General features: G+C 45.3%; 3 protein-coding genes across 5 annotated transcripts in view; 2 read left to right on the top strand and 1 right to left on the bottom strand.

Moving 5' to 3' along the window:
* Window positions 1–7683, top strand: part of SLC35F3 (solute carrier family 35 member F3) — a 190537-nt gene extending 182854 nt beyond the window's left edge. For both annotated transcript variants that reach the window (XM_072857986.1, XM_072857987.1), the window contains 4 exons: window positions 1425–1550; window positions 4339–4531; window positions 6120–6209; window positions 7383–7683. In XM_072857986.1, the coding sequence (XP_072714087.1) occupies window positions 1425–1550; window positions 4339–4531; window positions 6120–6209; window positions 7383–7627 (654 nt within the window). In that variant the 3' untranslated portion in view covers window positions 7628–7683. The remainder of the gene's footprint in view (window positions 1–1424; window positions 1551–4338; window positions 4532–6119; window positions 6210–7382) is intronic.
* A 12346-nt stretch (window positions 7684–20029) lies between these two features.
* COA6 (cytochrome c oxidase assembly factor 6) lies at window positions 20030–22260 on the top strand. Its single transcript, XM_072857989.1, has 2 exons — window positions 20030–20454; window positions 21674–22260. Exons 1-2 carry the CDS (start codon window positions 20311–20313, stop codon window positions 21767–21769), a joined length of 240 nt encoding a protein of 79 aa, XP_072714090.1. The 5' UTR covers window positions 20030–20310; the 3' UTR covers window positions 21770–22260.
* Window positions 22261–22792: 532 nt separating this feature from the next.
* The window catches only part of TARBP1 (tRNA guanosine 2 -O-methyltransferase TARBP1), a 39532-nt gene continuing 34675 nt past the window's right edge, over window positions 22793–27649 (bottom strand). For both annotated transcript variants that reach the window (XM_072856369.1, XM_072856368.1), the window contains 5 exons: window positions 27033–27204; window positions 26605–26796; window positions 25496–25620; window positions 24272–24408; window positions 22793–23150 (listed from right to left, as the gene is read on the bottom strand). In XM_072856369.1, coding sequence (XP_072712470.1) covers window positions 22985–23150; window positions 24272–24408; window positions 25496–25620; window positions 26605–26796; window positions 27033–27204 — 792 coding nt within the window. In that variant the 3' untranslated portion in view covers window positions 22793–22984. The remainder of the gene's footprint in view (window positions 23151–24271; window positions 24409–25495; window positions 25621–26604; window positions 26797–27032; window positions 27205–27649) is intronic.

Genomic DNA, 27649 nt, shown 5'->3' on the forward strand with positions numbered 1-27649 from the left:
CCCTGCAAGGGGCTGAGCAGCTGGGGGAAACCCTGCCTCTCCATAGCTTACCGAAGCTGTGCTCATGCAGCATCTTGAACAGCAGTACAGCAATTTCTAGACTCGGTATTTTCCAGGCAGTGTCAGGTTCTGCTGATTCGGGCTTTCTTCTACCCTTACGCCACCCTGCCATTCTACAGCAACACCTTTGGAGAAATTGATCCCCTTCTGTTTGCAAAAATGGGGCATTTTCCTGTTAGGGGAAATTGGAGCTGTTGTCAGCGTGCAGGAGGGATCTGCTGGGGGATTGTCTGTGGAAGCTTTATAGGTGCTCCCTGGCACCAGCCCCAGCTCAACCCAGGGAAGAAGCTGCTGGTGCTGCCGGGATGGGGACCTGCAGCTGGTAAAGGGGTCCCCTCCACCACAGCTTGCTCATCAGGCGGCAGCAGAGCTTGGCACACAGGCTTTCCCCTGCATCTTCACAGCAGCCCCAGCATCTCTGGTGGTGAACGGGAAAGGTGAGGGGAGGCCATTGCTCTTGGACATGTAGGCAGCTGCAGGCTGTGGATGGGGCTTAAAACCCCAGTCTGGCCCCGGGAGAGGAGACGGTTGGCTGGCACTGACCCAGCTATGGGTCAAAATAAACTCATTTATCCCAATCATCTTAGAAGCATCACCGTGACTGTGTAGCCAAAGGGGATGTGGTCCAAGCAGGGCGTCCCTCGCACCACTGCAGAGCCAGGCTGCACGGAGCAGGCAGAAAGCCCCTTTCACCCCAGAATTAGCACGTGGGGAGGCTTGAGGCGCCTGGCAGGACAGTCCCAGAGAAGCCAGGGGTCTCTTGCTGACCCTGCTGAATCAGGGGCAGCCTGTCCCTTTCCTTCGTGAATGCTACCTTCCTTTGGACAACCCCCCTCAGGCATTGCTGTGGGCCTGGCCAGCTGCCCGAGCCTCCCTCTGCTCTCTGAAATGACACGTCTGAACTGGAAAGTAGTTGCATGAGGTTTATTTGAAAACCCTTTTTTCTCCAAAACCTCCTCAGGACTCAGAGCCTTTCCTGCAAGCACCAGGGAATTATTACTTGCGTGTTATTGTCACGCACAGGCTGCGGGGTCTCGCCGATGGGGAGGCTCAGTGACGGAGATGAAATCCCCCCTTCGGCTCAGCCCGTGACACAGGGCCCTGTGCTCTGGCCCGCCGCGCACCGCCCCGAGGCAGCCGCTCCTTCGCAGCTCTGCCCGCAGCTTCTCTGCAGCCAGGGGAGCCACGAGGGGAGGCACGTCGGCTCCTTGGGCACTGGCCTGGGCTTGCTGCTCGTTTTCTACATAAGGAGGGGAGCAGGTGATGCAAAAGTACTGCCCTCTCATTTAAAGCTGCTCTCATGTTTTTTCCATGTTGGGGGTTGTCCAGTAACGCTTGCTTGCTTTCTTTCTTTCTCCAACCAGATCGTGGCTGCTATATTTGCTATTGCAGGGATAGTTATGATGACGTACGCTGATGGGTTTCACAGCCACTCCGTTATTGGGATAGCCCTGGTGGTGGGCTCTGCCTCAATGTCTGCTCTCTACAAGGTAAGCACACCTGGGTCTTCACCCCCAGAGAGATGCCAATCAATCAACCCCGTCACTCACTTTAACTGCTCCTGTCTTACTTGCAGACCTTCACGCAGTTCAGTGCCACATGCCCTTCTTTGAGGGGCTCTGCCATAAACACACTGACTCTCCAACACTGCATTCAGGTCTTCACTTGCTTTGATGTCTGCCCTCACTTAGGATAAAAACTCTTATTTCCTGGGAAGAGTCCTCTCCAGTGCCCACAGGAGGACTTACAGATGCCCCACCTTCTTGAAAAATGAGGCTGCTTTTCCATAGGTGCTGGATTTAATTACTCACTCTGGAAGTGCCCTGCAGAGATTTAGCTTCTTTTTTCAAGTCACTGTGTTACCTCCCCTTGCCAGTCCTCCTTCGGTGGCATACATAGCCTACGCTGGGCTTGAAGCATTGCTTATCATGGAAATAATCACCTGCTTAAAATCCAAAGCACATGCCTATGAATCAAGGTCTCATCCTGACCAGCCAGGCACGCTGCACTATGTGTAAGATGACATGCAGCCTTCTCTGCTGGGCAAAGAGCCATTTCACTTACCCTGAGACACGTATGTGGATTTGCCTCTGTGCTGCTCATGGCGTGCAGAGTCGCAGTCCAGAGAGAGGAATACGCACTTGTAGGGTGCAGTTCACCCACCCTGGCTCGGATGTGGAGACTGGGATGAGGTGTCGAGCTCTCCATCTGGTCTAATGAATTGCACTGTACCAGTCCTCCAACACAAACTGGCCAGGCAAGCCCTGCAGCCTTAACACAAGCAATCCAGGGAGACTTGCCAAACTGAGAAGCATCTGTCTGTGTCCCTCAGTGCTGTGCTGCAATGCTTTCTGCTCACTTTTTCAGATCGGCCTATGTCTTACATAAGGGAGGTCATGAAGTTTTATACAGCTCTTTCCTCTAAAGAGCATTTCCTTGCAAGGCCAGAGACGTGGCCCTCCAGACCCCAGGAAATGCCATGGCTCTGGAGTCATCTGCAGGCAGGGAGGGTTATTCAAGGCTAGAGCCTAGCTCTGCCCCCTCTGCCAGGGCACCTCTGCTCCCTGGGGGGACAGAGGGTCCCAGGGCTGCTCCACCAGAGCCCATGCACGGGGAGGTGATGGTGGCAGTGCCAGCAGGGTGTTAGTCTGCAATGCGCCCCGCATGCGAGGACAGAGCGGCAATGCAGCTATACTGGCCAGTGATGGCTGCGAGGTGGTGGGAGTGGGCAGCAGCCCCACGAGCATGGCAGCCCTGCAGACCTGCCTGCCGGGCTCTGGTTAGGCAAAGGGAAGAGCCAACTGACCCTAGCGAGGGGGCCTACCATCCCAGCACAAGCCGGTAAGTCAGAGTCCAGTCGCTCTCCTGGTTTGCAGCCCGTGGCAGGGGAAAGCTGTACCCAGACCCCACGGGATCCACCGGATCCTCTGCAGTTCTGTGGTGGAAAACTGATGCAGACCCCAGCCCAGTCCGCGGGGGCTCCGCAGATGGGCCGCTCACACCCCTCGGTTCTTCTCTCTTTCTCCCACTAGCGAACCAAAGCTTTTAAATCCCTCCCCGCGGTGTCATTAGTCAGGCTGCAGCTGTGCTCTGGGCTGCGGGGCTGCGGCTGCCCTGTCTGCCTTCTGGGGACAAGCCGGTCCCGCCGCGGGCAGATGCGGGCTGGGCTGGCACCCCGGGAGGTGCACAGACACTGCGGTCCTCACTGCCTGAGTCTGCGGGGCAGCAAGCTGCTCCCTCCTTCAGAGAAAATGGACATGCTATGCATTGGTATAAAACCTCATTTGTCTTCCTAAAAAATAGACTGGAAGTGAGTCCAGCAGAGGAAAGGAGTTGCTCCTGTGTGCAGCTGCTGAAGTTGGTATCTACAAGAAGAGAACCTGGTTCTTAAGGGGAAGGTTTTTTTTCTTTTTTTAAGTATTTGTCATTTCCTCTCGTGCTGCTTCCCACTGACCAAATCTAACTTTTAAAACCCCACCAAGGAGGTCGAGTCAGGAATGTCAGGGGGAGCCTCAGCTCCCACCGAGGGTGGTTTCTCCAGGGCTGCATGGGGCAGTGCTGGTCTCGCCACCCACGAGCCTGTCACCCAGATGCCCTGCAGGCCGCCTGGGCCACGCAGTGCCCCATTTCAGCAGCCTTCCTCCACCCGGTGTCTAGGAGGAGGAAGAAATTCACACCACAGGAAAAAACCCCCTCCTGGGTAGACGGGCCAGTCAAAGCAAAGGAATGAGGACGGGAGGGAACAGCCCCCGAGCTGCCCCCTCCTCTCTGGCAGAGAGGGGCTGGCACAGGGATGTCTCACGCAGGGAGACCTCAACACGTTGCTTCCTCTGCTCCCCCTACCCTGCTCCACCAAGTCTTCTGTATTTAATGTCAAATTTTCCTGGGGTTTTCCCAAAGGGGGCATGCAGAAAACAGACCGAAGGGTCTAGGCTAGGGTGAGCAACCTTCCCTTTCAGGAGGTGCACGGCCAAAGGCGCTGAGTCCCCTTCCCACCAGGGCTCACTTGGCAGCTGCCCCTGCCTGTGCTCCAGGGGGGTGCCAGGAGGGAGAAGGCTGGGGCACACGAGCTGCTCTCCACAGCCTCACGAGCAGCCGTGAAGTGAAGTGTGTGGCAAGCATCGCCACATAGGTGCTGACTGACACCGCTCAGCACCCAGCCCCTCGGCCACAAGCGCTGGCCAGCGGGCCAGGATGCCGGGAGCCACTGGAGCCAGGACACCAGCCCTCCAGAGGAGCGGTGCGAGAGAGTGAAACCCATGTGTTCTCCTCTTGTAGGTTTTATTCAAACTTCTTTTGGGCAGTGCTAAATTTGGAGAAGCTGCCTTATTCCTGTCCGTCTTAGCTGTCTTCAATGTCCTCTTTGTTACCTGTATTCCTGTCATCCTTTATTTTACCGAAGTGGAGTACTGGAGCTCTTTCGACATCGTTCCTTGGGGAAACCTCTGCGGATTTTCGATTCTCTTATTGAGTGAGTAGACGGGGGCTCTCGCACTGCTCGGGGTGGAGGAGGGTGCCAGAAACTGGCCGTGGGGGGAAGCTGTAGGCTTCTGACATACTGGAGCTGTTTTCCCTTCTTTTCAACCTAATTATTAGCTTGAGAAATCATGCAGAGGGCCCATTCCTAGGTGCCAACGTAGACCCCGCTCCTGCTGTTATTATCAAGCCAAAATATTGTGGCCGTCATTAGGTGCTGTGGGACTAAACTGTAAAGCTTGTCCTAACTCCTACTCGTGAACTCGGTGTCACGGAGACAAGCGACACTTGCCTGGGCTGTGATGGGAAGCAGCCCTGCTGGCAGGGCATTACCTTGGGCTCATCAGCATCCCCCGAGCAAGCAGCTTGGGCCAGGCCAGTCAAGGTCAGCCTCCAGCACCTCCGCTGACTTCAGTAACAGCTAATTGCTATTCCTAAAGAGCAGAAAACTTGCAAATGTAGCACCGCATAGCACTGATGGGAATTTGGTAGGTGGCACTCCTCTCCTCTGCTGCCACTGCTGTGCCACCAAGGGAACCCAGCTTGGGAGGGATGCCAAATCTAAGCCTTAATGATTCATGGTCATCAGACATGTGATGCCGTTCGTTGTTAAACTAGTCGTGTTGACTGTGCTGCCACAGTTGGTCCCTAAACTGGATGATGGCATCACATCTCCTAAAACCTTCCTTTCATTTCTACTGGAAATAGCCCTTCTCCATCCCTGTCTTGAGTCCCAGCTCCTTTCACCCTGAACAGTCACAACGCTTGACTCTAAAGTACCTCCAGTTTACTTACCAGTGGACTCAATAGTGAAAGTAAGCACTACTTGCTTACTTTCCGTAAGCAAGTAGTGCAGAACTTGGCAAGCGATCGCTGGGGTGTGCAATGTATAGGTACTACTAGAAGACAGTCAGAGCCCCAGCTGCTGACAAGTTCAGTATTGGCAAGTCTCTCCTGACTTTGCTAAAGCTAATCACCGTAAAACAAGGGTGAATTTGGTCCAAAGCAATTATTAATTTGTCATGAGACACTCCATGAACAGTGTATGGTATTACCATGGAGTGATATTATAATCATTGAGTTGTAATGATATTATAACGATATTATAATTTCATTGTATGAAATTATATTTAGCAAGTTCCTGTCTGGAAGAGGGTTAGATTTACAGCATCTTCCCCCTGCAGCTGGAGGCAGCTTTTCTACAAAAATGTATTCAGCCAGAAGCGACTGTTGGGCTGAAATCTCCCAGCTGACAAGCGTTTAGTCTTTCAGCAGGGCAAAGCGGATCGGTATAGAGAGTGGGAATCACTGCACAGTACACTGAGAGACAGGTTGTACGCACCTGATCCTGCCGCTGGCCTCCCATGGGATATAGAGTTCTCCAGAAACAGCAATGTCTCAGGCAGGCAGACATGCAGCAGACAGACGTCTGTCCGCAGGTATCTTCCTGGAATAACAACAGAAGTTACTGTGCCTTCTATGTGAACAGCATACAGAGGGAGTAATAAAGCATAAATGTTTCAAGTGGCATTCCCTCTGGTTAGTTTCACTGTAGTAAAAGGTGTTTTTCTTTCCTTCTTCAGCATTCAATATTCTACTAAATTTTGGGATTGCTATTACATACCCCACCTTGATTTCTCTTGGAATTGTACTGAGTGTCCCAGTGAATGCAGGTAAGAATTTCTGCCTTTTGCATCTTAATGAATACATTAAATCTGTGGCCTTTCAAATACACAACAGGGATAAAAGCAAATAGCTTTACTAAACATGTTTTGCATCTTCTCTCAAAGACTTACAGAGATGGCACTAATTAAAAATGTATACTTTATGTGTCAGATATGTATTGTATAATATTACATGAATATTCATAATATCTAGAATTGCTTTTTAAGTTACTGTCCGAAGAAGCCTGCATACTGAAAAACAAAGTAGATTTTAAGTCATCCATCTCTGGGGTGGGATGAAAACTCATGGATGAAATAGAAATCAGTTCTTAATGATTTCTTCAAGGCAAGCTTAACACTAAATTGAAACAAATAAAATTGCTTACATTTTAAAGCAAATATGTACTAGTAATTCTGCTTACCTTGGTAAAGAACATTGCGGGTGTTGTTTATCAAGAGCACTGGACAATTAAATTTTGGGCATGGCCTGGTACATTCCTCTGACAGTTTTCTCAAATTTAGCAAAAGCCAAGAGACTGCGGAGCCCAAGAGGGCTGGGCAAGGGGGTGCAGAGGCAACCCTGGCCCAAGCCAGAGCCACCTCTCCCAAACCAGGGTCCTAAAACCCAGCGTGCTGAACTGGTGCCACGGTGCAGGTGGCAGCTCCCAGCTTTGTGCTGACTACACGCACACTGAGCCAGGCACTGCTGGCCGCCCCGGCAGATTTTCATACCGAGCGGTGTGGTCCCCACCAGAGTGTGTGCACGGCTCAGGGTGTGCAGGGTTTCTTATTCAGCGGGGCAGTCAGGCTGAGAAGAAAAATTTGCACAAAGGAGCTGCCATGCCAGGGAAGGGAAATGCTCCTTCCTCTGCGTACTTGGACCTCAGCGGGAGTTCCTGTGCAAGCAAGGGACAAGATGCTGCTGCAGACAAGAAGTGCAGCTCCAGGCAACGTCCCCTTTTGCACCCTGAGCCCACAGGCCAGCTCTGCCTGCTCTGGAGGGGGCCGTACCTGCTGTGTGCTAACCCAGCAGGAAGGGTCGTCTCCCTGCCACCATCTCCTCCGTGGTCATGTTCTCCTGCCCCAGCCAGCCTTCAGAGCCAGGGAGGTGAGGGGGAGGGAAGGGGATACTGCCCTAATGCTTTGTCCCACATAATAACACTCGTTCCATGTCCCATGCAGTTGTTGATCACTACACGAGTGAAATTGTCTTCAACAGTGTCCGAGTAATCGCCATCATCATTATTGGCCTGGGCTTCCTCCTGTTGCTCTTGCCAGAGGAATGGGACGTCTGGGTAATAAAGCTCCTCACGCGTCTCAAAGTGCGGAAGAAGGAAGAAATCCCCGAAGGGAATGGCGACATTGCTTCAGGACTGCCTAACAAAAGCCGGAGAACTCGCCCCTCCATGTCATCCTTTGCTCACTAAATGCTCTTTTTACCAAAACTTTGTGGTTAACCCTATATATGATGATGCAAAGGTCTTTTCTTGGGAAGAAGCACACCTGTCCAACACGGTGTACATACCTGTACAGTTTTGATATGATCACCATCTAAGGCATCGAGTCTTGGCATGTCCAGTTTGCTTGTACTTTTTTCACATCAGACCTTTCACTTAAGTAGTACACTGAAAAAAACCTGCAAACCAAGAACCTCTCTTCTCTTTTTAAATGAATGTAATATATAGTCAAAATATATTTGCATAGGTTATTTTAAAGAATGATTTTCATGAAAAGCAGGGCAGACATTTTGAACATTAGGTAGCGAATGATGCATTGCACACTGTGATTTAAAAGAAACAAATGCTATGCTACATCACACATTTATTTTTGACCAGAGCTGTACTCTGAAAGTTTTCAAGGAACCAAAAGGGAATCTTTTCGGGGATGGCAAGATGGGGGGAAGAGTGGAAGGAAGGAGGTTTGGAAATCACTCTGTGTAGATGAGCGCATGTTGTGCTGCAACCAGGAGAAAATTCAAGCGCTAAAAATGCTTGCACTAAAGCACTAGAGAGGAAGCAGTTTAGAGCCCAAATCTCCTTATTCTGCACATGACTGTAGTCCACGTTTAAAATCATGCAAGAGAAATCCAGTGCCTTCTACAGAACTCTTGTCTTTATCCACGCAGAACCAGGATCCGCCGTGAGGCACTTGCAGTGGCAGGGCTCAAGGCTTGCAGTCCTGGGGGACCCCAAATTCCCACCGACATCAGGCCGTGCCCCCCATATGCGCCGTGGCTTCTGTGGGAACGTGGGGCCCAGGGGACTGCAAGTTGGCGTGCAGGAGACCTGGTTCTCTCCTCACTTGCACAGGTTTTACCCCTGTGTGGAGCTGCGCTTGATTAACACCAGTGTGAGGAAGGGGAAGTCTTGGTCATGTGTGGGACAACCCAACCAAAAATGATCAAAGGGGCTGGCAAGAGCGTGGTCGCTGATGTACAGTCTGAGAGCACGGACTAAGGGGGTGAATCGCCAGTTGCTTTTACTCCATAATTGTGAGTGTTAAGAGTTAAAAATGTAAGAATATTTACATCAAATGTAACACTTTTTATGAAACTTGTAAGCACCAGGATGTTTACTTATGCGATTTTGGTTCGCCATTAAATTTCTATCTGTGATAGATCACATGCTATGTAAAAAAGGGGGGGGGGAAAGGTTATAGTTTACTATTTTTGAAGTTTACATTGTTGCATACAAAATTAAAAGTGTTCTTTTGAACTGCTGCCATAGCCTAAGGGTCCCTGCTGCCACTGAGGCCCTCTTTGTCTCAGGCAGGGGTGGCATCCACTTAAAAACATTTTAGCAAATCAACTTAAGATTCCATTATCTGTTTGGCAAAGCTAAATAATAAAAGATTTTAAATTCAGCCTCTGTCAATGCTATCTGTTTCCTTCTCTTGACTGCACCTTTATTCCAGTTTTACTGTGGGTAGTATTTGGCCAAAGTGATCAGAAGGGAGAGACAAGATCATCAAAGCAACCAAGGCTGCAACTGCTGCATTGCTTGCCAGGCTGTCCTCAACAGGAGGAGCTTTAGACTCCTCCTTTAGACTTTAGACTTCCTGGACAAATCTGTCCAGGGGGCTGATGTTAGGCAGCAGTCAGGAAACACGTCCACCAGAAGCAGACCTTCCTTTGAAAAGCTGACCTTCCTTTGAAACCATCAGAGAGCAGCCATAAATGCATACGCTAATAGGTATTTAGGGGCTACGGACAGGACGTGAGTTTGTACATTAATAATTAGGCCCTCGTCCAGGCTGTATGTTGTTCCCTATGTATCTCTTCACGGCCAAATAGACACTAAAGGCTTGCTAACAGAGATTACACACGCAAGCAAAAATCTGAGGCTGTGGGAAGCTGCTCGCAACTACTGTCCCATTCAGTGTTACACACCCGAACTTTTCAACCTATTTCTTTGGGAAGCAGGGGAGGGTAAGGCACAGGACAGGAGCGCAGGTACAACTCTAATAACTGGTTTGAAGGGCACACACAGAGACTTGATCTCAAAGCTCCTAGCTCAGAGTTTACTCCATCTTCAGACATATCATTTGTCATCCTCGAAGTACCCCACACCCCCCCCAAGCCTCCTGTCTGAGGCAAGGCCAGAGAAGCATGTACAGACGGCCCTTCCATTTTCCATAGTCCCAACCAGGGGCATCTTCTGTCATTTCTGCACTCCGTTTTACTGTGTGTTTGATGCAGTCTGGTAAGTATCCAAAAGGCTCTAAATGCCACTTTAAAAACTGCAACTAACATGTGTTTATTACTAAAATGGCAGCAGATTTTTTAACATTCAGTACAGATCGTGGGGGAATTTATGCACCAGAATGGAGAGCAGCATCAGTAAATTCTGTGATTTACCAGATGCAACTGTCATTGCTTCTGTTGGCTCATCCTTCCCGAGAACAGGCTAAACACGTGCAAGGGCTGGGATTTCAAACAGCACTTTATTACAGTCTCACTCCTGAGTGGGAGCTGAGCAAGCGAGATTTACCCACGTTAAGCAATTCTAAACTACACATAGACAAGTTAATCAGATGAAGTGACCTATATTTCTCCAGGCAACACCTTGCCCTAATGATAAACACCTGACTTGACGGCGAGCAGCTGCTTAGCAAAACCTTCCAGACAGTGAAGCCTAGGATGTGACTAGGAGAATGTCAAGAAAGCAGCATGTCCATATGGGTACGTGTGTGCATCTGTAAGTGCCAGAGCTTCCCAGATCTGAAGCTGAGGAATGAAAGGAACTGGAGTCATTGGCTCCCACCAGAAGGACAAGGCAGAGAGCAAACCCTTCTGAGAAGGTGTTAGATCATAGAATCATAGAATCAGTAAGGTTGGAAAAGACCTCTAAGACCATCTAGTACAACCATCAACCCAACACCTCCATGCCTACTAAATCATGTCCTGAAGTGCCACATCTACACGTTTTTTTAACTCCTCCAGGGATGGTGACTCCACCACCTCTCTGGGCAGCCTCTTCCAATGCTTGACCACCCTTTCAGTAAAGAAATTTTTCCTAATATCCAATCTAAACCTCTCCTGATGCAACTTGAGGCCATTTCCTCTCATCCTATCACTTGTTACTTGGGAGAAGAGACCCCTCAGCCTCTGCTTCTCCAGGCTAAACAACCCCAGTTCCCTCAGCCGCTCCTCAGAAGACTTCTGCTCTAGACCCGTCACCAGCTTCGTTGCCCTTCTCTGGACACGCTCGAGCCCCTCCATGTCTCTCTTGTAGTGAGGGGCCCAAAACTGAACACAGTATTTGAGGTGCGGCCTCACCAGTGCCGAGTACAGGGGCACGATCACTTCCCTAGTCTGGCTGGCCACACTATTTCTGATACAAGCCAGGATGCCATTGGCCTTCTTGGCCACCTGGGCACACTGCTGGCTCATATTCAGCTGGCTGTCAACCAGCACTCCCAGGTCCTTCTCTGCCGGCCAGCTTTCCAGCCACTCTTCCCCAAGCCTGTAGCGTTGCATGGGGTTGCTGTGACCCAAGTGCAGGACCTTGCACTTGGCCTTGTTAAACCTCATACAATTGACCTCGGCCCATCGATCCAGCCTGTCCAGGTCCCTCTGCAGAGCCTTCCTACCCTCAAGCAGATCAACACTCCTGCCCAATTTGGTGTCATCTGCAAACTTACTGTAACTGGGCCACCCTTCAGGTGAACCAAGACTGAACCCTCCTGACCTTGGGCTGTTAAAGGACTCCCAGGACAAATTCAGTGCCTTGGAGGTGAGGGCTGAGTCGTGGCAGGCGCCCCTGCTTGCCCTCAGAGGCCAAAGCGCTGTGTGCAATGTCTGCAGCACCCTGCGAGTCAGACCCACTGCTGGCCTGTATGGACCCCACACAGCTCTGCAGGGCTGTACCTGCTCTGCAGAAGAGAGCAACACAAGCCTGGAACCAGCACTTTGAGCCCACCCTTGGCCACCTCAAACCTCCTCCTGAGGCAGACCTGCAGGTCCCTGCAGCATCAGGCCTTGCTGCCTGCTGCCTTTGAAGCTGGTCTCCTGCATCATCACTGCGTGGCTCCTGCCCTCACAGAGCGCTGCCAGCCACCAGTGTGCACTCTTGTTCAAGGGCTGACCTGGATCCTCAGCTTTCTGCCCCAACTTAGCCCTCACAAGGTGTCTTGGCTCCTCCAGCAAAGCGGGAAACCAGTAATGATCCAGTGGGCTTGTTAAAACAGCAAGTCAAAAAAAATCTCAGGAAAGCAAATAGCATCAACCAGACCCCATTGCAGCTGCCGGCTTTCACTGCCGCACAGTACAGCCGTGAGGAATCTGAGGAAGGAACAGCAGTTCCCCCCTCCCTCGCACATCTTTCTCCTTGGCCTGTTGTCTGTAGTTGTCTCCTGCTGCTTACCTTTATCGTAATTTTTTATTGCAGCTCTCCACAGTGACTGCATGAGCCTTTCATCAGCACATGAGTCAGAGCTGGGTTTATTTTAAAAAGTTTCTCCAGTTCTTCTGTCTAGGGTGGTTGTATTCATATCAGTAGTCTTCAGAAAATAGCTATGAAAGGCAGAAATCCAACCACAATACTCAACAGATGAACAGAAGACACTGAAAACAACATGCAGCTTAACTGTTTTGGGGGTTGAGGATACCAGCAGAACCTGTAGATCACCAAGTTCTGGGGCTGAATTAATGTCTCCTGTAAGCTTGGGGACAAGTCACTCATCCCCAGCTCTCCAGAGTGCTCTGTAACAAAACTAGTGCAATATTGAGTTGGTCAGGATTAATACAGACAGTATCTTCAACCTATAGGAAAGGTAACATCACCAGGTTGACACCATTTCTGGTCCAAAACGTTTCTGCTACTGTACCTACAGGCCTGCAAATCCACTGGAAAGTGAAGGTTTCCCTGTGCAGTGAATGCAGAAGTCTGAATCGACTTGCGTAGCTCTGGATCATATTCCAAATAAACTCACAAATCTGCACAACAGAAACACATGTGAAACACCTCTCCTCTTCACTGAAAAGGATGTTATATGTCTCCAGAACTTCAGAAGCCCTAGGAATATCACCAGTCACCCGCCTGGGCTACGTGGACACAGAAAGCAGGCTGGGACTGGGGGTTTCTTCAAGGAATGGGGAAAGAACAGAAGCCAGAAACAATGCAGCTGGTGTAAAGCAGGAGCACAGGACAGCTGCTGATGGAATTGGGTCAGAAATACCTTTTGGGAAACACTTTCCAGGGGAAGATGCCCACCTGTCCCTTGCTACAACTCCAGTTTGAAGAAATGGGGTCTGTGCACATGCTGTAAAGTCATAAACTACGGCGAGTTTGGCTCCATGTCCCTGATTTGTACTGCAGAAAGGACAGAGTCCTTCAAGGCCTCCAAACCTGAGCTACTCCTTGGCAAAGGCCAAGGCTGAGAAGCTTCTTTCACAGTCCAGTCCTTGTGCAAGCTGTCTTTGCAGAAACTGCCAGCAGTAGTAGATTTTGATGGTTTAGTTTAATTAGCTCATCGTTATTAAAAGAGAAGCAATTAGATTTTCTTCTTTAGCTGGCATGTTCTAGAGCATTTCCATAATAACCTGCACCTTATCTAGAAGTCCTGAACATTAACAAGGGAAATAAGAAAAAAAGGAGCTGAAAGATCTTGTGAAAGCAAAAAGGAAGTAAAATGAACAGATGCCCACCTGCAGCCTAAAAATCTTCTTTTAAGAGGAAATCACATTCCTAAGGACAGGACCAGTAGCTCAAAGTAATATTTCTGAAAATAATAAGCCTCATATTTCTCTCTTCTACCTGAAACTCTGTTGGAGGGATTTTTATATATGCACAAGATCATTCTAAAGAAGGCGGCGATCAGTATTTCTCCATTGCACATTACAGATACACTAGGATGCAACCAACTTACTTCTCAGTAATGGAGAGTGGAACTTATAAGGAGAGTTACAATTCTTGAAAACGCTAAACAAGGGAGGTTGTGGAGCTCACATTAGTAGTGTATTTAAGAACCTGCTATAGGCAATCTCTCTGCAATGATCTAGAGACATTTCTTTAATCCTACTGCTGAACTAGATGATCTCTTCAGAAGAGAACTCAAAAGAGTTTTCCAGCTCTTCACCTCCAGGCTTCCCTCCAGTTCTAGATTCAGCCCACCTAACATCTCAAGACAGACATCAGTGCATTGATTGGGAACAACAGCAACCAACCTGCAGGGCACCTTTCACCAAAATGAAGAGAACTGAAGTAGATGGGCTTTACCAGAGTTACCCACCATAAGTTGAGAATCTTTCTGATGAGTGACAACAGTAAATTTAGAGCCCCTCACCATGTATTTTAGACTTTTTCACCATGTCCATTACCTCACTTCTATTAATGCTGAATGCCACCAGCTATTTTGCTGCCTGGCCACATGACAGTGAGAGATCCTCTCTCAGTTTTAGTCTTCACTCTCCTGAATCAGTAAAAAAGTATGATCAGTAAATGGGGTTTTTTTGACCAAACATTTAGGAGTACATACAAGAAGACTGGCCTCAGCACAGCTCCTTTGGTAATCTCTCTCCTTTTGAACAGCAATAATTTATTCCTGTTCTCTGTTTCCTGCCTCACTAACCAGTTATTAGTCCACAAGAAAAGCTTCTGTTTTGATCCACTGTAGCTTCATTTCTTTGGTAAGAAGCATCATTAGAAACTCTTCAGAAATCTAAGTGCAGTGCTTCCTATTCTCTCAAAAAAATGGCCAAGACAAGTGTGTGGAAAGTCATTCCCCCTTCAGACGCCTTTTAACATGAAAGAACAAGACTACTGAGAGACTGAGACTTCTCCTTTGCCTTTCCTTAGGGGAGGGCTGCCTTGGCTAACTTCCACAGATTATTTACATCAAACTCCAGCTTCTGCATATACCCACGACTGACCCACACCCTTAAAAGATTCTTACATGATTCTTAAAAGAATCCTAAAAGCTGGATTCCAGTGAGGTCCATGCAGCAGGATTTGTAAGGACTTATAAAATGTGAACTTCAACTTGGATTTCCTGCCCTGCTGGCTATAAGCATACTTTATGGGCCAGTGAACATAGCTTTGCTGTCTCCCCGCAATAGGTCTCACTGTCCCTCTGGCTTCTGAAGCTGCCAAGTCTTTAATGACTGCAGCCTAGTAAGCAGAGTAAGTTGCATAATACTCTCCTTGTGATTTTTTGCCAATTATACATTTTAAATGCCTTCCTGACTTGTAAACAAAAACATCTCTTTTTCATTGTGTGATTTTGGATTTGGTCAAAGGCATGTCACTTGCTAGTTGGGCTGCTAAGAATATGAATATTGATCTTGGGAACAAATACACAGCATGTTTGAGAACGATGTTGCCTGCGTGCATGTGTAAGCAATCCCATCTGGTACAGTACACCTATGCTTCACAGACAACATTTATAGTGAACATAAGGTAATCGGTACAGCTGGTGGATTATTAAATGCAATACCTGAACGCAATCATGCAGCTGGATTTTTTAATAAAGAATTTTAGGATGCATTTCAGTCTCAGAGAGAACTAGGAACCACTTCTTTGCGTTTAGTACATAACATGCCGCAGAAATTTGAAGGCATCCAAATTAAACTCAAAAGATGAGTTTTCTTATTCCATTTACATAGCTTTGAAAATTGGAGTCTGCTTGTAGAGCAGGCAGGTTCCCAGTTTCCCATCTAGCTTTCTTGCAAAAAGCTGAGCATCAACATTGCTGCAAAGCGAGCTTGTCTCATTCTTGGTGGGCTTGGAGAATTGCTAATCAGGAGCCAACAGAAGAGCAAGAATTAGTCAGTCTGCCCACCTTACCATCGCCTGCTTTTCCCAAAATACTCCTTTTTCTGTTTTCTTCCTTCCTAACAACTGAACAAAAATGGAATATTGGCATTAAAAACAAGTGCCTATAATTAATGTAAATTACTTCATCACCTTGAAAGAATCCTAAACCTCCAGTTGTTTGGTTTTTTTCTTCATTATAATCACCACTCCTCTAGGTAGCCTAGTGATTTTCAGACTGCGTTCCACAGAGTACTCCACTGATGTCCATGAGAGGTCACAAAGACAAGCAAGCCTTTTCTCAGCAGGCTTCAGATCACTAAACAGAGGTCTGGAGAAAGTTAAAATCACTGTTCTGTCTATTCTTTCTCCTTCTGTCTCCATAACAGCCTGCACAGACAGCTTAGTCCTTCCTAGTGAAATCCCCTCCAGCACTACCTGACGAACCAACACACCCAGCCCTCTGATACATGCAGAGCTACCGCGCAGAAAGCTGTGGTAGCCTCCTCCGTCTCTCCCTCAGTGTCCCAAGCCATGTGCTTAATTCTCTATGTTCATGTCACACTGGCACTCCCTAGTGCAGGGATCCTCATCACAACACCCAGCAAAGACAGCATTATAAGGAAATCAAGGTAAGAGCCCCAACACACATTTAGTTGAAAAATAACGTGTTCATGCACATTTTCTTAGGGATTCCGAAAATTTATTTGCTAAGGCTGCCAAACAAAAGCTACAGTTTTCTTTCTCCTCATACACTCAAACCCCTAAATTTTTGCTAACTCATCCAAAGAAGTTTAAGCATGTTATTGTTAAAAGGAAATTAATAAAGGTAAAATTCAACATGTAGTCTTTATGAAATAATGGAGTGCCTTGCATAAGGCCATAGAAAGTACAGTATACATTTCTTAAATGTTTGGAATCTAATATGCCTCTTTCAGATCTTTATTTGCAAACATTTGGTATTAAATGCAAGGTTATGTAAAGAGAAAGAAGTTTTATTTATAAACATATATCATTTAGTATTATCAGTGGCTACTAAATAATGAACTCATTAATTATTAACTAAGGAATTCATTAACTGTCTGCCAGTTCTTCAGCAATTCTCTTACAAAGCTCAGAAAATTATTGCTCAAAAAATCAGTGGTCTTCTCTGAAGCCTGATTCTTCAAGAGGGTTATTTAGTTTTTAAAAGATTTTTGAAAAGCTATTTTAAAGATAAAAATCACCTGTTCTGTTAAAGAAGGACCTATTTGAAAGAGAACTTAAGTCTCACTGAACCCTAATAAACCACAAAAATAACCTCAGAAAGCAACGTAAGGAAGACTTTAAACAATAAAGATGTATAAATGCTTCCCCTCCACAAGAACAAAGAGTGTTTCTACACTTGCCTTTGCAGACTGCATCTTCAAAGCTGATGCTACTGCCAAGAGTAACCCATGAGGGTCTTTAGCCAGTAAAAGGATGAAAGTAGAATCTGAAATTTGGTCACACAGCATCTCAAGAGATCCACTCGGAGAGATGCTTGATGTTCAACCATTTAAGTAATCTCTGTTAAAACCTTTTCAAAGAGGAGCAGAAAGAGGCGATTACTGTTTGCAGTTCATGGGGTTTCTTTGCTTGATTTATTCCTTTTTTTAATAATAAAACCAGCCATAATTAATAATTGTGAGTTTTGCTTTTTTTTTTTGTTTAATTATTTTCTTTCACCAGGCATAGCAAGGAACACTGTAAGACCAAAGGAGTCAGAGTTACATCCTTAATGGACATCTGAGAAGCAAGAAAGAGAAAAGTCTTAATATATGGTTCTCTCGCACTACATATTTTTTTAATTTTTATTAAAAAAACCTACTTGGTGCTCAACAACAGAAGAAAATGTCCCAGGCTACCTCAGGTAAGATTTTGTTATTATTTCCAGCAAAATAAATAGTTGGACACAGGGCTACATTGCTTAAAGAACTTGTTTTTAAATTCAGTTCCCTGAAAATCTATTACAGATAAGGATCATATATTGGCATATTTCAATACAAGAAAAACAAATTAATTGAGCTCCTGGTATAAGCACAAAGCTGAACACAGCTATAGAACATCAAGGAGTGCTTGCATTATTAGTCCTAGGGACACCTGTAACATGCTAATTGCTTCCGAAGTGAAGGGAGAAATCATTATGGTTGCCAATCCAGAATCTGCTGGGCAAATTGCAATTAAATACGGGGTAAGTAAGGCTGTAGGTGATGAGAGATCTGTTAATGTTAACTGGAAGGCAAAGCACCCACAGTGCTGTCTCCCAATTAGTAAGAACAGGCACAAAAGGGTCTGAGAGCTGAACTGCTGCATGAACTCCACATAATTCACTTTAAAGCATTGCTGGCTAGAGTGGGAGATGGGCAGAATCTGAAATTTGGTCACACAGCATCTCAAGCGATCCACTCAGAGAGATGCCTGATGTTCAACCATTTAAGTGGGAGACGGGCATCTATTTCTTTAACATCTATCTCACTAACTGCTAAATGGAAATGTAATTCAACGGCTTCAACTGTGGCAACCAGCACACCTAACAAATCTGGAATTTTTTCAGCCTCCCATCTTTCTAGAACATTTGCTTCTGCCTGGCTATTATAAATATCCCATTTATTACTTATTGGGCACATTTCCCAAAAGTAAAAGACTAAAGATAGACACTTAGAATTGGCTAACTAACAACAAAAAAATCCACCTCCTTATGATAGCAGTTTAACCAAATGGAAATATTGCCATTAAAAATGTATTAGATAAATCTGTCTTTTTTTCTATTCATGCACTTTCTAAAACCAGATCACTAAATTTCCATAATATCCATTACACAGAGTTATTTACCATTGTCCCCGGTGAGTATTTCTTGGGCTACAGGTCATTAAAGAATAAACTATTTATCACAGATATCCCAGATGTGCTATTTGGGCTTTGTGATTAATTATATATAATCACATTATCCTCTCTGTTTCGTGAATGCAGTAACCAAACAGCATTACACACACCATAACTTTTGAAATCTAAACCACAACTGACGCTTCCTATTATCACGTTTCAGTCTTGAGACTTAACATTCATTTTCTTTTCAATATTCACGCTCGTAAAAGCTTGCTTCGCAAAAGCTTGAGCGCAAAAGGGTTGTAAGTAAACTGTAATATAAATTTACTTCTGTATGAATTCTTTTCAACAGAAAAACATAATTGAAATTCTCCTTTTGTAGTGACTTCCACTCACCTTAAAACCCCTGTTCTATTAGAAAATAAATTACTGCGTCTCTGTCTCTTACCTATCATAGTCTAGCAAACAGAAGGTGGTTAAGCAAATAGGAAGGGACGAGAACATGAACAGTGTTATATACCGTACAGTGTACCGCAGCAGTCACATTCACTTTGCTCCAAAGAAGTATCCCTTCCAAGGGCTTGGTTAGGTATTTCGACAAACAAAATCCCCTCCAGATCTGGTTGGCTTACAGGGGGCTCTGCTGAAGAAGTGCACATCCTTGGTCTTCTCTTAAAATACCTTTCCTTGTATCGAGACAAGCGAGCCACCTGCAAGGAGAACCAGGAAAGCATGCCCACCACCACCCGCCAGGATTATCACATGCTAAGGAAGAAAACCAGCTCAAGGTAGGTCGACAGCTACGCCCGCTCCCCGACCCGACTGCCGAGTGGCCTCACGCACCAGAAGGAGCACCGGCTATTGACAAGCTCCTGGTAAAGCCGCCGGCCTGGGAGCTGCCAGGGGCTCAGCACCTGGGGCTCAGCACCTGGGGCTCAGCACCTGGCAGAGCTAGGCTCTTCCCAGCTGCCAAAATTTCACCCTTCCCAAACCTGCGCCGCGTCACTAGGGCAACACGCGCCGTAGCTTTTGAAACCGCAAAACCGCTCCACGTTTCCAGGCGGCTGATGGGCAAAAGCAAGACTATCCGTTCCTCGGCTACAGGGACTGACCGTCACGAGGAAACGCCACCGAATCCCAAATAAAATAACGAAACGCAGTTTGCTCCTGGATGCTTTTTACCAGCGCTGCAGGCTTCGTGCCTGGTGTTGCTGCCAGGCTGAGCTCAGCAGGCACCCAGGCCGGCCCCCAGGCTTCTGGTATTATTTTATCACTCTTACTACGGGTAAATTTTTCTGCCACTGGGGTAAACCAGTTCTTATTCCTTGTTTTTATTATCAGCTTGACTTAGGGACAGAGTCCGTCACGAGAAACATTTCCAGAGCGGTTTGTACAAGGTGCGCGCAGCTGTGTACAAGCCAGCGAAACCAAGTATCTGCGGCTTTACACGCGCCTCCCGCAAACCCGCGGCTCTGCCTCCTCCGACCGAGAGGACACAGCGGGGAAGAGCACCCCGGAAGGGCCTGGGGGGAGCCGCTGCGGACGGGAGGATTTGGGGAGCCCGGGCTGGCCGGGACCGGCCCCGCGGCCCGACCTGGTCCGGCCCGGCCCGGCCCCGGCAGCTCCGTCCCCATGGCGACGGCGGCCCCGCGCGCGGGGCGGGACAACCGGCCCGCCTGCCAATCTCACCCGGGGCGGCAGGGGCTGCGCCTGCGCACTAGGAAAGGCGCCGCTCCGCTCCGCTCCTCTCCGGCGCGGTACCGCTTCCGGGACCGTGACCTTCCCCGCGCGAGGCCGGGCGGGGCGGGTGAGCGCGGCGCGGTGCGGGGCCCGGGGCCTCCCCTCCGCTCAGGGACCCCCTTCCCCCGGTGCCTCGGGACCGCGGGCAGGGCGGCGTCGGGCCCCGCTGTGGAAGGGGCTAGGCGCGGTGGGGACTCGCAGCGCGGCCAGGGCAGCGGCGGGGGCGAGGCGCGCTTGGACAGCCACCCTTTGCGTCCGGGTGGGCAGCGAAGATGTCGGCGCCGACGATGGAGGAGAGGAAGGCGTGCTGGGGGGCCCGGGACGAGTTCTGGCAGTGCTTGGATAGGCACGCCGGCGATGCCTCCGAGTGCGAGAAGCTGCGGCTGTCCTTCGAGGCGCGGTGCCCGCAGCAGTGGGTGAGCAGCCGCCGCGCCGCGCGCGTCCTCCCGCGCTCGGCCTCCCCACGCAGGGGCTCAACGGGCAGGGCCTTTCTCTGCCCGTTAGCGACTGCATCGACAAGGAATCGCGCCTGCCTCCTTAGGCACGCAGCTCCCGCTTCTTGGGTTGCAGAACGTCCGCGGCCTTACGCTTTCTCCGGGATAACCCTGCACCCTTGTCCTTGCTCGCTGGGCGTGCACGCTTTCGGTCTTGCTGGGAAATCAAAACTCCTGAGCGGACCACTACTGGCCCGGGAACTATAGGCAGTAGTGTATAGTATAAAGGGAAAAGAAAATATGATCTCAAACTTTCAGATAAATACACAACTATACAAGCATACAGGCTTATTGTTCCAGATAATTTAAAAAAAAGTTCTGGGAGATACTCTGGAAGCTTTTGGAAGCGCACAGAAATTACTGTTACTAAAGGAGAAAGGCTAATATGCAAGGGAGGTGACATGCAGTTGCGTGGCATCTTAAGATGGGCATCTGATACCTTCCTGTGCATAAAAAGACCCTTCATGCAGTATAATTTCACAGTAAACCATCTGCTTACATGTAACTCATTCACGTTGTGCTTTTCAGTTTCCTAAGATCAAGCTACAATTCTTTTTTAATAGGCACTGCCCTTGAGTAACAGTAGTGTCTGAGGGGCTGAACAGTTCTGTTAGAGCTAGTAGACTGAAGTCAGTAAAAAAGACAGGTACATTCACAGTTGCTATATTGACTCATACTTTGAACACTGCAGTTCTGCCATACGTCACCTCTAGTGATGGTGGTTTCATCTGTCCGTGCTTTGCACCACACACATCAGTGGCTCTGGGCAATGAATTCAGAGGTTACATAGCCTGTGATACCGTAGAAAAGCTGCTGGACTTATCTTTGTATTACAAATAATCTTTGTTCATAGCAGTGAAAGGAGCAAAGCAATAGACTACTTTTATTAGATGTCCTTGGAAGTAATGGGGTGGTTATGACAGGAAACTGAAGTGCGCTTTCAAAATGGTAAAAAAACCCCACGAAAGACAAAACCGAAACACACTCTACCCTTTAGTCTTCTATTTCAACAGAGCAAGAATCTCCCTAACTAGTGTATTAAGATCCTCAAGTTCAGTGATCAAAGACTGTTTATTTGTGATGCACAAAGCCCCTTCTCTGCTAGTTTCTTCTGATGAAGATCTTTTATCTTTTTAAACAGGTTAAATATTTTGACAAAAGAAGAGACTTTTTACAATATAAAAGAAAGCTTGAAACAGAAGGGTATCATCCACCAGAAGCTGCTGGGAAGTCTTAGGTACTCTGCTTTCAAAATAAATCTAGTGAGAATACCTATGGAAGGAAGAAGTGTGAGAAAGCAACAGAAGCTGCTTGAGCTCAAGAACTGGTAACCTGACTGTCTCCCTGAAATGCAGGCTGCTGTTCTTGTTGCAAGGTCTCGTATGTCCGCTGCAAAAAGATGGTCATGGACAGCTTTTTCATGAGTATAAGTCAAAGGAATATGGTGCAGGGCTGTTCACAAATTAAGGTTTTGAATGTATAATTAGTCAAATTGTTTCACAGGAATAAATGATTATTTAATAGCGTAATGTACATATTCTAAAGAGAACAATAAAATTGCTTTTCAATAAGTGAACCAGCTTTTCCTTGGAAAAAAAAAAATCTATTCCAACTTCCCCTCCTTGTCAAAAAGGAGGTGGTGGTATAATGTAATTTGTATTTGTCGTTTACCAAGTATTTCAAAACACAGTTTGTCAGACATCAATTTAATAAAGCAGCAAGCATTAAATCTAATGCATCCTGTGCATATATGTAATTTACATATTTTGAGTATGCTTATTTTTTATAAGCACTAGGAATTTTTACATTAGCCATAACAGTCAGTTTTCAAGCAGTATTGCTGTTAGAAGAACAGCAGTTATTTATCACAATCTTCACATTATGGCCTTTTATATAATTTAGTGGTTTTGATTACCTTACAGATGCAACTCCATTTAAAGATACAGACTGTCTGCAGCAGGATTAGTAAACTTGACCATGGAAGGCATTTAATGTAATAATGTAAGTGAATTTACCTTGCAAAAATTATATAATCTAGCATCTCTAGTTACTGGAGCCATTAAATACTTTGGCTACAGTAAGTTTTGATGGTGGTTATAGGAAGGCAGCACTTCAGTTTCAAGCGTGGTCATGACAATCAAAGTAACTGCACTAAAAATCCTGTGTTTTGAGTTTGGGGTTGTTCATGGTACTATCTTGATGTTCTAATAGTAGACAAATCACACACACGACATGCAATATAAATAGTATTTATTTCCAATGCAACAGTTTTATTTAAGGAGGTAAAGTATTAAGGCATTTAAAAGTCAGTCTGAACACTACAGAGAACAAAACATGCAAAACCTAAGAATCCTCATTCACCCTGAGTTTGTATCTCATCTAGTCAGAATTTCACGTTGTAGCACCATAGGAAGTCACCCAGCTGTACTATAAGGCACAAAACTCTTGGCAGTTATTTTTGTTGTTTTTGCTTGATCACTTGTTGCCTTGTATACTCCCAAATCAGCAGAGCTCCACTTACATGAACATTGAGTGATCGAATAATACCCTGCTGAGGAATTTCCACACAGACATCCAGGTGGTGAATCAGGTTTGCTGGGATTCCTTCATGTTCATTTCTAGGAAAGAAGAAACAGTAACTAGTATCTGAGAAAAGATGGGTGTTCCAGAAAGCAGAACATGCAAAAGTCACAACAGCATCCAAACACCATTTGACAAATGGTGCATCTCCCCTCAATATAACTGATGAGGACAAGAAATGATTTTTTTTTTTTAAAAGCAGTAATACATTACAGATACAAAGAAAACATGGGAGACCTGACTAAACTTTGATGTGGAAAAACTGGTAGAGCACTTAATCTTTGGTTCACTGGTTCAGCAATAGCTGAACACCCAACATAAGGACTCCTGCCTTTATTTTGAAACCATCCACATATAGTGAAATAAACAGCTATAAATGAAATGACCAGGGTGCAAAGCTGCTGGCACATCAGGGAAACTCAGCTGCCCACTTTACATTCAATGAGGTCTTACTATGAGGGAACATAAGACTGCTTGAAGCCTTGAACTGGAAGTGTTTCATCTCTTCAGAATAAGCACACCAGAAGATACCAAAGGTTATCAGTAATTAGAACTATGTTTTTAATTAGAAGAGAACAAAGTGATTGAGAACTACATTCTGAAGACAAGCTACATATAAAAAGGTTTGAAAACCAGGTATTTCTGCCCACTTTGTCCTAAAAGGATAGACAGACAGGCCCTTCCTCCTGGTCTCAGTGGCCCTGCAATTCCAGTAGCTTTCTGACTTGTAGGTGCTTTCCTCTAGATTTCTTGAAGTAGCCTCCCCTTTGTCACATCTGAGGCTCACCTGCTTATACGAACTGATTATTGCTTTTCTCTGAAGTCCTCCCAGCCTCTGCTTGTGCTGCAAGAACTTGCTACTTCATCCTGTGCCTCATCCTTAATTTTTAAAGCATCTCCCAGCTATGCACGCTCCCACTCCGCTCCAGTCCTCCTCACCCAGTTACTCAGGGCAAACAGGCAGCCCTCCTTGCTGAGCTCACCGCAGCCTACACATACAGGGCCCCATATTACTAAAGTGAACAGGTTGTTTCCATAATCACTTCCCATTCTAAATCCACCTTTACCAGAGTCACTTGGTTTTCATATGACCAAACTCTGAGTAGTAGAAGGGATAGACTGCAAGAGGTAGATTTACAAAAAAAGTGTGTGTTCTTACCCCAGCAATAATAATGACTTCTCTGGGAAGCAATATTCTGTAAGATCAAAACTTTTAGCTGTCTGCTCCACACCAATAATAGTGTAGCCTTCTGTTTTTTTCTGCTGTAAATAATCAACAAGCTGAGATGGTTTCACCTATCCATCAAAAGTAGAGAGAAATACACAAATATTTAAATACTGCCATTTGTAAACTTCTGAAGTTACTGCAAAAATCAATTTACTTGGACAATTTTTAAGATGAATTACTTTTATCCCCAAAGACTCTGTCCATATACATAGCTTACTATTTTAAAAGCTCTTCAGCAACAGCACAAAAGGTTAAGTAATGCCACAAAAATGTACCCCACTAATACAATGAACAAAGGCTTTTCTATGCTTCTGACAGCTACAAGCCTTACATGAGAATGTAAAAGAATCACTCTTGCAGAGGGACAAGGTGCATAGTTGTTATTTAACCTGGAATCCCTTCCCAAAACAATACAACAGCCAGTACTGAAGCTGAGTTGCCTTACATGCCTGCATTACAACTTGTGATAGCTTGCAGTGAAACACAACAGAAACTCTATTGTCAGTACACTTCTGTACAGAGATTAGACACAACAACATGTGTCCATCAGCATTCTGTTTTAGGCAAAACACACTACAGCTATCTTGTTCTGAAGAAAAATCTTAATAGGCTGAAAATAAACACTGGGGAAAAAAAAAAGAAAAATTTGTACTGAATTCTTCAGATGACTTAAAGCTCATCTTGAAACACGATTATTATAAAATACCTCAAACATTTTCTACCAAATACTAAATATATAGGTTGCAACCTTCATTTTTATAACCTAGGTAATAGGTCCTAAAAGCTTGGCACAAGTTAGCTTCAGGCAAACTCAAAGATTATCCCCATGAAGTTAGCAAAAACAATGGACCAAGCAAGATAAATGTTGTTCAACTTTTATAAATAAATATTAAATTCCAACACACCACTATAAAACAGAGTAAGATATAACAATGACAGCTCACATAATCAGTTTATCACAGCAATAAGAAAAGTAATTTTTAAATTCTTTATGAGGTTGACCCAAACTTTACTCCAAAATACTCAGAGATAACAGTGGGAGCTTCTGCTAAATAAAAAGTTCATTTTTGCAAGAGAAAAAAAGTAAGACTCTGAACTATGCATCTGATGAAGATGTACAGTACACTTTTTAGCTATTAAAATGTTTCCATTCACCTCAACAAGGGGGAGCCACTGCTCTGCAGAAACACTAAGATGCTGAAACTGCTTATCCTGTATATAACGAAGACTGCCGACAACTAGTGCAGATGCCCCAAATATTTCACTTGTACGACATAAACCTACAAACAGAAGAATTAAAGTGATTTTTGTGTAGAAAATAAACACCAAGCCAGAATATTTTAGCAAGTGAAAAAGGACAAAGAATCCAAAAGGGAAATGGTTACTTCAGTCCTCTATTTTTAATCAGTTTCAGGTGCATCTTACATCTGTTCCAAGTCACACCTTGTTCCATATAATTTACCAGAAAAAAAAATGTTTTGTAACTTAGCAGAAAGATAAAAATTAGAAAAGCACTATGTCTGACAACGTGCTTCTACAATACTAATTACACAAAGTAATGGGTCAGTGTAAAAGCTTAGGCAGGGATGGATGGACACATACACACAAGCTTAAGCTCTAAATCCAGTACCTGTTAAATGGAAGGCTTGAGAGAACGACACACTACAGCATTAAAATGCAGACAGCACCAGACTGTGGGCTTATTTTTCATTAACAGTCTCACTGCAGATATTTAAACTGCTGACAACAGCAAGCACAATGCAATGAAGTATTTGCAGGATTTGTTCTATCACAGCTTGCATGATACTGTGAAGGATTACTTTATCAGGAACAGGCACTTTCTTGTCTAACAGTCATGAGAAACTAGTAGGTCTACAACATTTGGTTTAATTGTTATAGAAAAAAAATGTAAAAGTGAATTATTTCCTTTAACTGCATACACAGTTGAAAAACTGAACTGTAACAAAGAATATAAAAAAACAGTAAGAAACTGAGCATGATTTACAGTAAAGTTCTATTTAATTAATGCATACTATGTGTAAGTACTTTTTTTTTTTTTTCCTTAAAATATAACTATAAAAGACCCCTTCTTCTGAAGCAGGTAGTATTTCTTCTGGTTACCAGTTTTTTTTCAGGATAACGATCTATTTCTGAGCTGTACTTAAATAATTTTCTAATTATCTACATACAATGAGATTCATTCTTATTATCCAAGTGGGCACTAAGGTCTAAAATAAAAATTTAAAAATGGCAGTCAACCTTACCTCCTAAATTGGTAGGTTTATCAATAAGCGAAGCCACCACAATCAGTCTGCTGTTTGATTTACCGAGTTTAGCAGCACGATCCTGAAATACCATTTCCAAGTCTAAACTAGGAGTACTGTTCTTCCAGGGTATAATCTTTTTCTGAACATCAGTCCATTCTGTCTGGCTATCTGTTTCAACTGAATCTGAACCTAGAAAAACAAGTATTAGTCATACAGCTATGCAAGCGGTAGTGAAACTACTGCTTCAGTAAAGAAGATTATCTAAATGGTAATACTGTAGACACCATTAGTCATCTCCTATTATTTTATGGTACATACTCTGCTCACATAGATACAAGCAGGATAACAGAGATCAGATTGAATACAAATGTATACAGCTACTACATAGAAATAATTGTATTTAATATAGATTAGCTATATTTTACCCATGTCTTGCTGAGACCAGTCACTTGGTTTCAGATCAAGAAGTTCCGTTCGAGAATGATACCACTGAAATGTTTGTGGCAAAGGAACATCAGTGAATTTGTGAAATTTAGTGAGTGAGATCCATTCATCTTCAGCAAGTTCCGAAAGGCGAGGAAGAGTGTAAAATATTGTCTGCAGTGTAACACAGTGTTATTAGCAGAGCACCACCGAAACAAGCAAAACAGATAATAAATTAACCTCTGGTAATTTTATCGCACACATCTTTTATCTAGTATTCTATGATTTAATACTTGTTTTTCTTGGCACTTGATATAACTTACTAATATATCTCTCAATATTCATCACTTTACATATAGTGCTATCCCAAACTTTCATAAATCTAGTCTCTTTCTCTCTCTGAATAGACCTTTTTTAAGGATCTGCATTGATTACTCTTCTGAAATTCTAGAATACCAAAGAATTACTGCTATGCTTCTCAGCACAGAGGTCCTGTGAAAATGTTTTACATGTAACACTACAGAGTTTCCAGACGCCCTTATGAGCTTCTAGTAAAGAATGCAGATTGATTTGATGTCAAAAGGAATATAATCAAAAGCATTAAAATCTAGTGGTAAAA

Source organism: Ciconia boyciana, chromosome 3 (genome assembly GCF_034638445.1).
Source record: "Ciconia boyciana chromosome 3, ASM3463844v1, whole genome shotgun sequence".
NCBI classification, from domain to species: domain Eukaryota; kingdom Metazoa; phylum Chordata; class Aves; order Ciconiiformes; family Ciconiidae; genus Ciconia; species Ciconia boyciana.